This window comes from Dama dama, chromosome 14, assembly GCF_033118175.1.
Source record: "Dama dama isolate Ldn47 chromosome 14, ASM3311817v1, whole genome shotgun sequence".
NCBI lineage: Eukaryota > Metazoa > Chordata > Mammalia > Artiodactyla > Cervidae > Dama > Dama dama.
Window position 1 is genome coordinate 75,812,412 of NC_083694.1, and position 14,279 is coordinate 75,826,690.

Sequence of the window (14,279 nt, forward strand, 5' to 3'; positions counted from 1 at the left end):
CCTCTAAGACAACATCAAATGCACTAACATTCACACCACAGGAGTCCCAGAAGGAGAAGGAGAGAAAGGGGCCACAGGACACATCTGAAGACATAACAGCTGGAAACTTCCCCAACCTGGGAAGAGAAACAGACATCCAGGTCCAGGAAACACTGAGTCCCAATCAAGAATAACCCAAAGAGGACTATACCAAGACACCTCGGAATTAAATCGGCAAAAGTTAGAGATGAAGAGAGAATATTAAAAGCACCAAGAGAAAAGCAACCAGCTATAAACAAGGGAACTCCCATAGCTATCAGCTGACTTTTCAGCAAAAACTTTGCAAGACAGAAGGAAATGGAATGATATATTTAAAGCGATGAAAAGGAAAGGCCTGCAACCAAGAATACCCTCCCCAGCGAGGCACTCATTTGGACTGGATGAAGAAAGCAAAAGTTTTATACACAAGCAAAAGCTAAAAGAGTTCAGCACCACAAAACCAGCTTTACAAGAAATGTTACAGGGGCTTCTCTAAGCAAAAGGAAGGAAAAAGGTCACAACTAGAAACATGAGAATTACAAAAGGTAAATCTCTCTGGCAAGGACAGATACACAGTAAAGGAAGTGTCAGTAAATCAACCGAGTACAAAGCTAGTGGGCTTCCCTGGTGCTCAGATGGTAGAGTCCACCTGCAGTCTGGAGGACCTGGGTTTGATCCCTGCAGACAGGTTAAAAGACAAACCAGTAACATCAACTGTATCCACAATAAGCAGTTAAGGGATACACAAAATGAAAGGATATAAAATATGATGTCAAAAACTGTAATCTGGGAGGGGAAAGAATGAAAAATGCAGGGTTATTAAAATCTTTTTTGAAATTAAAGAGATCAGCAACTTGAAATAATCACATATATATGTATATATACTGCTATATACAAACCTCAAGGTAATTACAAACCAGGAAACCACAATAGATGCACACACAAAACAGGGAAACAAGTCCAAACATAACACTAAAGAGTCATCAGATCATAAGGGACGAGAACAAAAGAGGAAACAGACAAAAGAACTACAAAAAGAATCTCAGAGCAGTAACAGAATGACAGCAAGTACATGCAAAGCAATAACGACTTTAAATGTAAATGGATTAAATGCTCCAGTCAAAAGAGAGAGAGGCTGAATACACTGACACAAAACAAGGCCCACGTGTGTATATACACTGCTGACAAGAGACACACTTCAGACCTAAAGATACGCAGACTGAAAGTAAGGGGAATGAGAAAGGTACCTGATGCAAATGGAAATCAAACGAAAGCCAGGAAACCATACTTATGTCAGAAAAATATACTTTAAAGACAAAGAGGGAAAGGACATATGATCAAAAGATGAATCCAAGAAGACACAACAATTATAAATATATATGCACCCAACAAAGGAGCACCTAAATGAGTAAGGAAAATAATAAAAGACATAAAGGGAGGAATCAACAGCAAGACAACAACAGGAGCCCCCACTTACGTTGACGGACAGTGACCCACACAGGACATCACAAGGGGACACTGACCAACACGCCACAACAGACCAGATGAACTTACTCCGTTCTAAAGCAGAATACACATTCTTTTCAAATGCATATTGTCCAGGATAGATTTGTACTACTTAACACAAGTCACAGTAAATTTAATAAAGCTGAAATCACATCAAGCATCTATTATAACCACAAGCCTATGAGACTAGAAATCAACTACAAAAAAGAAAAAACCCTGCAAAACCCACAAACACACCGGGGCTAAACAATATGCTTCTGAGCAACCAACTGATCCCTGAAGAGATTGAAGTATACCTGGAGACAAATGAGATGAAAACACAACATTCCAAGACCTTCGGGATGCTGCAAAGGCAGTTCTAAGAGGGATATTCGTAGCAATACAAGCCTACTTCAGGATACACAGAAAACCTCACACAACCTACCCTTAACCAAAGGAATTAGAAAAAGAAGACTATTTCAGATCTGGTTTCCTCAGTGTGTATGCCCAGAAGTGGGATTGCTGGGTCATATGGCAGTTCTATTTCCAGTTTTTTAAGAAATCTCCACACTGTTCTCCATAGCGGCTGTACTAGTTTGCATTCCCACCAACAGTGTAAGAGGGTTCCCTTTTCTCCACATCCTCTCCAGCATTTATTGCTTGTAGACTTTTGGATAGCAGCCATCCTGACTGGCGTGTAATGGTACCTCATTGTGGTTTTGATTTGCATTTCTCTGATAATGAGTGATGTTGAGCATCTTTTCATGTGTTTGTTAGCCATCTGCACCCCAATGTTCATTGCAGCACTGTTTATAATAGCCAGGACATGGAAGCAACCTAGATGCCCATCTGCAGATGAATGGATAAGGAAGCTGTGGTACATATACACCATGGAATATTACTCAGCCGTTAAAAAGGATTCATTTGAACCAGTTCTAATGAGATGGATGAAACTGGAGCCCATTATACAGAGTGAAGTAAGCCAGAAAGATAAAGAACATTACAGCATACTAACACATATATATGGAATTTAGAAAGATGGTAACGACAACCCTATATGCAAAACAGAAAAAGAGACACAGAAATACAGAACAGACTTTTGAACTCTGTGGGAGAAGGTGAGGGTGGGATGTTTCAAAAGAACAGCATGTATATTATCTATGGTGAAACAGATCACCAGCCCAGGTGGGATGCATGAGACAAGTGCTCGGGCCTGGTGCACTGGGAAGACCCAGAGGAATCGGGTGGAGAGGGAGGTGGGAGGGGGGATTGGGATGGGGAATACATGTAACTCCATGGCTGATTCATGTCAATGTATGACAAAACCCACTGAAAAAATAAATAAATAAAGAAAAAAAAGACTACACAAAATCCAAAGTTAGCAGACAGCAAGGACATCAAACCAGTACATCCGAAAGGAAATCAACCCTGAATATTCATTAGAAGGACTGATGCTGAAGCTCCAAAACTATGGCCCTCTGATGCCAAGAGCCGACTCATTGGAAGAGACCCTGATGCTGGGAAAGACTGAAGGCAGGAGAAGAGGGCAGCAGAGGATGGGACGCTTGGATGGCACCACTGACTCAATGGGCATCTGGGCAAACTCCTGTAGATGGTGACGGACAGGGAAGCCAGTCTGCAAAAAGCTGGAGATGACTGAGCCACCGAACAACAAAGTCCGCAGAAGAATCGCATGATTAGAGTGGAAATAAATGAGACCAAACAGGAACGAACAGCGATCAGATCAATGACATTAACCTGGTTCTTTGAAAGATTAAAAAAACTGACAAACCTTTAGCAAGGTTCATCCAGAAAGAGAGAGCCCAAATCAATAGTCAGGAAAGAAGTTACAACTGACACTACAGAAATACAAAAGACAATAAGAGGCTGCTATGAACAATTATATGCCAATAAGAAGAACCACCTAGAAAAATGGACACATTTCTAGAAATGACAATCTAAACCAGTGAGATAAAAAATATGGACTGATCAATTAACAGTAAGGAAACTGAATCAGTAATAATAATAAAAGCTCCCCACGAACAGAAGTCCAAGACCAAACAGTTTTACAAGTGAATTCTACCAAACATTTAGGGAAGAGATAACACCTATCCTTCTGAAATGCTTCCAAAAAACTGAAGAGTAAGGAATGCTTCTGAACTCATTCTCAGAGGCCAGTATCACCTCAATACCAAAACCAGACAGATATAACACAAAAAAAGAAAACTATAGGCTGAAATCCCTGATGAACATAGATGTAAAAACTGTCAATTAAATATGAGCAAACTAAATCCGGTAAGCATTAAAAAGATCAAACACCACGACCTCTCTTCATGGACCACAGCTTGTTGTGGCGAAGGGGCTTGTGCAATCCGATGATGCCACGCGCCACGCCCTGCGAGGCCACGCCAGACAGACGGGCCTCAGTGGGGAGCTCTGACGACACAGGGTCCACTGGAGGAGGCAACGGCAGTCCACTCCAGCGTTCTTGCTGGAGAAGCCAGGGACAGTATGAAAAGGCAAGAAAACTTGATTGTGGATGGGCCCCCAGGTCGAGGAGTCCGCAGTGCTGCTGGGCAGGAGCAGAGGGCACTACCCACAGCTCTGGGAAGAATGAAGGCACCGGGCTGCTTGCGATCACGCAGCGGGGGTGATGAACAGACTCACGGGACCAGGCCTGAGAGGGGCCCTGAGAAGCTGCAGACGGAGGTCTGCAAGACTGTGTGGGAAGCGGTGACCAAAACCTACCCAAAGAGAAAGAAGCACAAGAGGACAACGTGGCTGTCTGAGGCAGCTCACAGATATCTGAGAAGAGAGGAGAAAAGTGAGGGAGAAAGGGAAAGAAGCCCCAACTGCATGCAGAGTCCCAGAGAACTGCAAGGAGAGATAAGAAAGACTTTTTAAATGAAGAGTGCAAAGAGACAGAAGGAAACAATCAGGTGGGAAAGACTAGAGACCTCTTCAAAATAGCTGGGGATAGCACGGGAACATGTCACACAAGGACAGGCACAGTGAAGGACAGAAATGGAAGGCCCTGAGAGAAGCAGAGATTCAGAAGAAGTGGCAAGAAGTGACCCAGAAAAACTACACAAGAAAGGTCTCAATGACCCAGACAACCACGGCGGTGTGGTCACTCGCCTAGAGCCAGCCATCCTGGAGCCTGAAGTTAAGTGGGCCTCAGGAAGCATCGCTATGAGCAAAGCTAGTGGAGGTGATGGAATCCCAGCAGAGCTCTTTCAAATCCTAGAAGACGATGCCGTGAAAGTGCTGCACTCAACACGCCAGCAAGTGTGGAAAACTCAGCGGCGGCCACGGGGCTGGACAAGGTCAGCTTTCATTCCAACCCCAAGAAAGGCAGTGCCAGAGAATGCTCAAACTGCCACACAACTGCACTCATTTCACATGCTAGCAAGACAGTGCTCAAAATCCTTCAAGCTAGGCTTCAACAGTACGTGAACAGAGAATTTCCAGATGTACAAGCTGGGTTTAGAAAAGGCAGAGGAACCAGAGATCAAATTGCCAGTATCCACTGGATCACAGAGAAAGCAAGGGAATTTCAGAAAAACATCTACTTCTGCTTCATTGACTACACCAAAACCTTTGACTGTGTGGATCACAACAAACTGTGGAAAATTCTTCAAGAGATGAGAGTTCCCGACCACCTTACCTGACTCCTGAGAAATCCATATACAGGTCAAGAAGCAACAGAACTAGAGATAGAACAACTGCCTGGTTCCAAATTGGGAAAGGAGTACATCAACACTGTATAATGTCACCCTGCTTATTTAACTTATATGCTGAGTACATTATGTGAAATGCTAGGCTGGATGAATCACAAGCTGGAATGAAGACTGCTGGGAGAAGTATCAATAACCTCAGATATGCAGATGACACCATTTTAATGGCAGAAAGTGAGGAGCAACCAAAGATCCTCTTGATGAAGGTGAAAGAAGAGACTGAAAAAGCTGGCTTGAAATTCAACATTCAATAAACTAAGATCCTGGCATCTGGTTCCATCACTTCATGGCAAATAGAAGGGGAAAAAGCGGAAACAGTGTCAGATTCTATTTTCTGGGCTCCAAAATCACTCCAGAGTGCAGTGACTGCAGCCATGAAATTCAAAGACGCTTGCTCCTTGGAAGGAAAGTTATGACAAACCTAGTCAGTGTATTCAAAGAGCGGAGACATCGGTTTGCTGACAAAGGTCCACAGTCAAAGCTACGGTTTCTCCAGTAGTCATGAGAGAGTTGGACTATAAAGAAGGCTGAGTGCCAAAGAATTGATGCTTTCGAACTGTGGTGCTAGAGAAGACTCTTGAGAGACCCCTGGACTGCAAGGAGATCCAACCAGTCAATCCTAAAGGAAATGAGATGGTTAGATAAAATCACCGACTCAATGAACATGAATTTGAGCAAACTCCAGAGACAGGGCAGGACAGAGGAGCCAGGCAGTGCTGCAGTCCATGGGATCACAAAAATTTGGACTTACAGACTGAATAACAACAACTAATACTACTATGATCAAGTGGGACTTATCCTGGGCATGTAAGGAAGACTTAGTATCTACATATCAATGTGATAGACACCACATTAACACATTGAAGAACAAAAACGATATGATCATCTCTGTAGAAGCACAAAAAGCTTTCAACAAAATCCAACATCCATTTATGATATAAAAAAAATTCTTCAGAGAGTGGCGATAGAGAAAACATACCTCAACATAATAAAGGCTACACATGAGAAGCCTCGAGCGAACACCACACTCAACAGTGCAGTTCTGAAAGCATTTCACCCACGATCAGGAACAAGACAGGATGCCCACTCTCGCCACTTTTATCCAACACCATGTCAGAAGTCCTAGCTACAGGAGTCAGATAAGAAAAATAAAAGGAATCCACACTGGAAAAGAGTAAACAAAGCTGTCAGTATGTGTAGATAACATGATCCTATACATGGAAAATCTTAACGATGCCACCTAAAAGCCACCAGAGATCATGAATCCGGTAAAGGCACAGGATATAAAATTAATGAGAACCAAGACAAAGACACGGAGAAGGCAATGGCAACCCACTCCAGTGTTCTTGCCTGGAGAACCCCAGGGACGGGGGAGCCTGGCGGGCTGCCGTCCACGGGCTCGCAGAGTCGGACACGACTGAGCGACTAAACAAGATGGAAACACATGCCATGGTCCAGCCTGTTCTACTTCTGGGTCTTTATCTGAAAGGTGCAAAAGCAGGGACTGAAGAGTTATGTGCACGTCCATGCTCACAGCAACACTGTCCACGGCAGCCAAACAGTGGGAGCAACCCAAGTGTCCATCAAGGGGTGACAGACGAACAGAGCGTGCTGTGGACACAATGGAACCCTGTTCAGCCTCACGAGGGAAGGCGGTTCTGACGTGAGCTATGACGTGAGCTACGTCAGGGACACACCGTGAGTGAGACAAGCTGTCACCAAAGGACAGAAGCCGTGACTCCACTCACACGGGTCACCTAGAGCCAAGATCACAGCGAGAAGGCGCAGAACGGGGGTTGCTGGCAGCTTCGGGAAGAAGGCAGTGTTCGGGGGGTTGAGAGGTTCAGTTTGGAAGAGGAAAGCTATTCTGGGATGGATGACTGCAAAAAAAAAAAAGTGAATGTCTTGACTGCCAATGAACTGTTTGCTTAAAAATGGCTAAAATATTAAGCTGCACATTACATATGTTCTTCCACAATAAACCCAGACAAACAAACGACAGCCAGTCTGGTCCTCTCGGGGTTGCGTCCTCTGGGGAAAGGAACCGCCGTCGAGCACGGGCAGTCTCAGCTGTGACAACGCCGGCTCCGGAGGGCGCTGCCTGGCCCCGGGGGGGTCCGTGAGTCCTCAGCCTTCCTGCTCTGCACCTTTGGCATCTGAAACTGCGGGGCTTCCCCGTCCCCTGGAAACGGCCTTCTCACCTCTCTGGACGACCGCCTCCTGACCCCTCACCCTCTGCCGGCCTGGCTCACCCTCCTCTGCCTCCCTGACGCCCAACCACTGCCCCTGTCCATGTTGCTGCCACACGCCCACAGCCCAGCTCAGCCAAGGGGCAGCTGCCCACGCGCCTCCAGGGCTCTGAGACGTCCCACCAGGTCTCAGTGACCTTTGCGAGATATTCCTCACCGCAACGCCTCCCTTAGGGCTCTTTCCTTTTGTAACATCACTAGTGAAACACAAGCCACACACCGTAAAACCCACGTGTGCAGGCAGCACCCGCACCCAGCGTCAGGGACGCCCCACACCCTCAGGGTCGCATCTCGTCCCCCCATCTCTCCAGCCTTCGGCAAACACTCATCTACTTCCCTTTCTCTGCCAGCTCTGGACACTTTCATACAAATGCAATCATGCCCCGTTTCTTTCACCCAGCATAACTTTTTCTTAAGGTTCATCCACATTGTGGTATGTGCATGTTTTAGGACTTCATTTCTTTTTATTGCCAAACAATATTCCTTGACTATGGAACTTTTTGTTCATCCATTCATTAATCAACAGAAACTTGTGTGGTTTTCCAAGTTTTGCTAACTGCTTAATTTGTTTAGTCTGTGCAACAGCCCAGCTTGGGCCCACGACCCACACCTGCTGGGGGCTGCTGGGTGCCCCAGCTCCCCAGCGCTGACCGTGCTGCTCCTAAGGGTCCAGGGCTCAGCCCTACGGCCAACATGCACACTCCACACAGAAGGCTGGTCTGCGCAGCAAGCAAACTCTAGCCAGGTGAGACACTGAAGGTGGGTTTCTGGCCCCGAGAATAATGCTGTTGTGAACATCTGTGTAGGAGCTTCTCTGTGGACGCCTGCCTCTCTCTCTGGAGGGCGCACCCAGGAGCAGCACGCGGGCCCCATGGTAACTGATGAGCACTGAGCTTCTCCTGTAAGAATGAAACGGGGGCCTTAGCACAGCGAAATGATTAGGCTTAGGGAGGAAAGAAGAGACCTGCTCTGCGCCTTGAAGAACAGAAGCAAGAACAGGTATGCGTAGCTATGAATTCATCTGATTCTGCGCAGTGTGAGATTTAACACGAAAGCTTTTGCTGCAGTGGCTGAAGAAGGCACTCAGTTTATCGTTTTTTTAACTGTACTTCCAGTGAGATGGCAGACAGACCAAACGATTTAAAGCATGGAGGCCACACTCACTTGGGTAGACCTTCGAGTCTGCCGAGCCTGTCTGGAGCGCGCCTTCCGTAAGGACTCTGCTTCCTCGTCCCGGACGGGAGTCAGATACGACCTGTGGGGAGAAGAGGCACACGGAGGTGAGGCCCTGGCACACGCGGGTGCTCCCCACGCGGGCGGGTCGCACGCGCCAAGACGGGGCCGGGCTCTATCTGTGTCGACAGCAACGGTTCTCAGACTGTTCACATCTCACATTTTAAAGAGTACTGAAGATCCCCAAACAGCGTGTGCTTATACTGGGTATATCTATTAATATTTACCTTATTAGACATTAAAATCGAGACATTAAACATGCATTTGTGAATTTATTAGAAAATGACAGCCCTATTACATGCTAATATCAATAATTTATCTTTTATGAAAACAACTACATGTTCTAAAACAAAAACATTTACTAAGAATAGTATTACACGTTTGTAAATTTCTTTAATGTTGCCTTAATACAAGATAGCTGGATTTTCATACACATTTCTGCATTCGATATGTGTAGTATGTTGCTTTAGCTAAAATATACAAAAATATCCGGTCCAGCAGAGATATGTAGTTGGAAAAGCAAGGAGTCTTACAGCAGCTTTTTCAGGTAACTGTGGACAGTCCTCTCTAATCATACGGTCACACATCACTGACACAAGTGGTGATTCCTAAAGGTCAGCGGCCACATGGAACCTGAAGCCATCAGCAGAGCTCTCACGCCCTGTTACACTGAAACCCAGTCGTCTGTCTTGTACCTGGGATGCAACCCCTTACCCAGGCGTGGCTCTGGGGAAATGCTGGTGCAGCCCCCCCAGATGCGAACACATTTCATCACGCAATAGCAACCTTAAAAATCACATTCTTTAACACATTCTCCTTGACATCAGTCTTGGCAATACGTTCTGACACCAAACGCAAAACGAACACACGGGACTTCATCAAGCTTCCTGCTTCTGCACAGCAGAGGACACCAGCATCTGGACAAAAAGGCCAGTGAACGGGAGGAGATGCTTGCAAGTCATGGAGCTAATACAGGGCTAACAGCCAGACCGAAGAACCCACACAACTCACCAGAAAACAAATGCTCCGATTAAAAAACAGGCAAAGGATCTGAACAGACTTTTTCCCAGGAAGATGGACAACAGGCACGTGAAAAGACGTTCACACCACTAATCACCAGGGAAATGCCAGCCACAGGCACAGTGAGGGGTCACCTCACACCTGTCAGGACGGCTGCCAGACAAGGAGCAACCAGTGCTGGCGAGGACGTGGAGACGGTGTCCTCACACATCGCTGGGGGGTGTGAGCTGCGGCCGCCACCGTGGCAAACAGCAGAACCAGGACTACCATGTGTGACCCAGCGAGTCCACTGCTGGGTGTTTATCTGAAGGAAACCAAATCACCACCTCGATCTGTGCTAAATCTGTACGCACGTGCACTAGTCACAACGGCCAAGGCAGGGAAACGACCAAGTGTCGATCAATAGACGAATGGAGGAAGAAAGCGTGGCCGGTGTGTATGTGCGTGCACACACACACAGCAGGATACTGCTTAGTCACAAGAAGAGGAAATCTTGCCATCTGCAGCAACACAGATGGGCCTTGAGGGCCCATGCTAAGTGAAATAAGTCAGACAAAGACAAATATGGTGTGATCTTATTTGCATGTGGAATCTAAAAAACGGAGCTCACAGGTACAGAGAACAGACTGGGGGTGCTGGGGGTGGGGGTGGGCAGAGTGGGCGAGGTGCTCAGAAGGCGCAAACCTCGAGTTGCAGGAGCAGTCAGTCCCGGGACGGGACACCACAGGCGGGCGACTTGACCAGTGTGCACGGCGCATCCGAGACGTACTCAGAAAGCAGACCTCAAAAGTACTCACCCCAAGGGAGAAAACAGAGCCACGTGTGGGGACAGACAGTGATTTAGATTTATTGTGGTAATCGCTCTGTGACATACTAATCAAATCATTATGCTGTACGCCAAGAAGAAAATGTTTTATTTCATCAATTATATCAATAAAAAACAGTAAAATTTTAAAAACGTCACATTTTCCAATACTATCTTTGGTCTCAGAACAGCCTTTGCACATTGGGAAGCAGTGAATACTGTCACCACAGTGACAGGTACAAGTCTTCCAAAATTCTAATTTCTGCCTTAAATGTTATAATTTGCAACCAACACTCAAAATGAGCTCACTTTGCTTGTTTTCAAGAAATTGTTGGCCACTCACCTCCGTCTGAACGACGGGTCTGAGCATCCACTTCCCAGGAGGAAGCGGCGCTGGCTCAGGAGAGGCGGCCAGCCCCACCCCCTCTCCAGCGCAGGTCGACGCCCCCAGGACTCCCGACGCCCTTCCCGGCCTTTCTGTTGTCTCTCTGGGCTGCACGCTAGGTGCTTCCTGCTGTCCAGTCTGTTTAGTTCACAAGCCCTCTCTTTGGTTGCTCTTCTACAAGTGATTTCTTAAATTTGTTACTTTAGTTTTCAATTCTAGAATTTACATTTTCCTAAACAGAGCAGTTCTCTATTGAAATTCTCTATCTTGTCTTCTATTTTCTCGAACATGTTAACCATAATTTACTATGATTACTTTGAAGTCCAGGTCTGATACCATCAACATCTGAGTCTGTTCCTAGTGTCTGTATTTTCTCTTAGTCTTTCGTAAATTAGTCTTGTTACTCAGCATGTATGGCGATTTTTGAATTAATGCCAGAATTTTTAATGAAAGAAAATCGTAATGGCTTGCAGCTCTGAAAAGCATTGCCAGAGGAGACCCTCTTGCCTGGCAGTCAGGCTGGGGAAGTGGTCCCCCGACTGTCACGCAGCAGCCTCACTCGGAAGGCTGTGACTACGAACCTCACGGGGCTCCCCCCTCCACAGCACTCACTCAGCAGGTCTGGAGGGCATCCAAGAAGCTCCTGACTAGTTCTCAGGTGACCTGGTGATGTGGAGACCACACTGTGAGGAACAGGGGGCTGAGGCAAACCCTCTTAACCCATCTTGAGACTGAGCTGCTCACAGCTGGGCTTCAGTCTCCGCAAAGCTGGCCTGGGCCTGGGCAGCCTGGCGGCCGGAAGGGGGGCCCTTGGCGGTCTCAGGGGACGTCTAGGGGTCCCTGGGGCCCTGTTTCTGAACTCTGGCTTCTGTCCCCTCAGCGTGAGGTGCCTTGGAGCCAACGCCTCGGGGACAGCACAGCCCGGGGAAGGGTTCACCTCCTGCGACTCCCTCCAGGACCGGGACATGTCCAGCGCTCACTTCCTCACCATCTCTCCAACGCCTTCGAAGGCTTCTTTTCCTTTTCTTTATCCAGCTTCTCTGCTTCTTCTCAGTGGGAGGGTTTGTCTGTTACAAGACATGCCACAGTCTGAACAGAGGTGCTCAGCCAGGCTGCATGTTAAGAGAGATCTTCCCACCATGTGGATTAGTAAACTGGAACTGCCATACACCCTCAGCCCACTGTGAACGCCTCCTTCCTTAGTATACGCCTCTCCTCTGAGTGCACTGGAAAAACCTGAGTCTCCAAACCTGCAAGCCATAGGCCAGCCCTGGAGTCAGTGACCACACTGAGGACTAGGCCCTCCCCGGGAAATCCGCCTGGGTGCCAGGTAGCCTCCTCACACATCACCCTCTACCTGCAAACACAGGGAGCACCCCGATGACCCTTAATTCTTGACTGTCGTCTCCTCTCTGCATCCTAGACAGAGGCCACGGTGAAGGTGCACGCTTCCAACTGGCACACCTCACCACCTGTTCCAGTGACTTATTGAACAAGAGAAACGCAGCTGGTAAAAACGGCTCTGGGGAGACATCAAGGGCCTTGCACCTCACTTGGAGTCTTAGCGTTTGAAATCACACACGTTCTTCCCAGAAACAATCAGAAAACAGACCAACATGTGAAAACAAAACAAAGTGAATCCCACCACAGGAAGACAAGCCCATTTTTATTCTACTACACAGATGTTTAGATTTTTATCTATGTATGTATAGTCAGTACCTGTATACTATAGTCTATTTTTAATTGATATTATGTATATTACTTTGCAATTGTGTCAATATATGAGATTTCTGCTAAGTTGTAAGGGAAAAAAAACCTATAAAAACAAATCCCAGAAAACCCTAGTACTTGATTTTAAGAGTTTCTGAGGAGGGAAGGAACATCCTCATTCACTTCTGTCCACCCAGATGCGGGTTCCAGACCCGCAGAAGTGAGCACCTCAATGCCTGGTCTCCCAGGGGACACGCTGCGTTTTCAGTAGCACCTGAGTCCTGAAGGTTCTAACCCCAGACCGGGGAGCACACTGTAGTCCTGGAGCCGCACCGGGCCGCCACATTCTGTAAACCAAGTTTTACCAACGACAACAGCAGGGTTTAGTATTTGTGACTGAAACAAAATGGCTTGCCAAGTCCAAAACTTTCATGACCTGGCCTTCACAGAGAAGACCTGCCGCGCCGCTGCCAGGGCACACCCACAGCCAGCACAGCACGGGCATGCACGCACCTGCCAGGCACAGCTCTGCAGACGGGCTCAGCCCCCAGCACACTGCAGCCACGGCTCAGCAGAAGCCGTGGCTTTACATCTGCGCCTGCTCCGGCCTCCAGATAAAAACCAGGCTAACGTCTGCCATGCAGGGACGGAGGAAGGAGTTCTGATGCCAAATCATCTAATTACCATACCTGCCTACTGCCTTTCCTGGAAGGCAAGAAACATTCTGCTTTGTCTGAGGTTACACGGTCAGTAGAATTCAAATACTTCGAATTAAGCAAAATATTTGTTACAGTGCCCCTTTACATACAACACATGCACTAATTCTGTCTTAGAAAGCTGTGAAAATCATCAGCGGACATCAAGAAAGTCATAACAGTAACAAAGGACCTAAAATACCTTCCGACAAGTTCAGTGTGGAGACAAGGACCCTAACATGGAATCAGACCGCTGGGGCTCGAACCTGGCCCCTGAGCGTCTGTGCTAGACGACCCCGGACAGGATGTCTAAGCTCTCAGCCCGAGATGCTCACGCAGTGAAGGACACTCCCGGCGGCCACTGACTCTTCACCCAGCACCAGGGCCGCTGTGAGGACCAGGGCAGGTGCCCCAGGGATGGCCCGGCTGCTGCTTCTCCAACCCACGTCAGAAGCTCAGCAGTCATTTGGAAAACAAAGAAAGGCTCTATAATATCCATCCCACCTAGTCTATTAAGGAGTGCCCCTTAATTAGCTTTCCTGGAAATGGATAATTCATTTGGAAGAGGTCATAATGCCCTTGAAAATACTTTCCGCACAGGCTCCAGGGCTCTCTAAGTAAAATAAAGGTCCATGAAGCAGAATGAACAGCAGGGACCAAGGGGCCTTCCCGGGAGCACATGAGGCTGTGTTTGCTAGGGATGAGAATTGGCTCGTGCCCAGAATCCACGCGTGGAACACTGGCTTCTGGAACAGCTTTGGGGAGTCTTACATCTGAACTCTGCTCTGAGGAGAGAAGGGGACTTATGGTTAATTTCAAACCAGGAAGGAAGCACGATAAGCATCTGCCTGTAGCGCTCGCTCCATTAAAAGCACCGCAGCCATGAACGCCAAAGCCACGTCACGTGACAGGGCTGTCTTTATGCAGGCCACTCCACAGTCA

General features: G+C 47.3%; 1 protein-coding gene across 7 annotated transcripts in view; it reads right to left on the minus strand.

Annotated features, from left to right (window-relative positions):
• PPP1R12B (protein phosphatase 1 regulatory subunit 12B) overlaps window positions 1-14,279 on the minus strand; it is a 166,974-nt gene that overhangs the window by 59,202 nt on the left and 93,493 nt on the right. For all 7 annotated transcript variants that reach the window (XR_009695890.1, XM_061161132.1, XM_061161131.1 and 4 more), the window contains one exon: window positions 8,654-8,744. Coding sequence is in view for 6 of the 7 variants with exons in the window: in XM_061161132.1 (XP_061017115.1) it covers window positions 8,654-8,744 (91 nt within the window). In the remaining variant the exon portion in view is untranslated. The remainder of the gene's footprint in view (window positions 1-8,653; window positions 8,745-14,279) is intronic.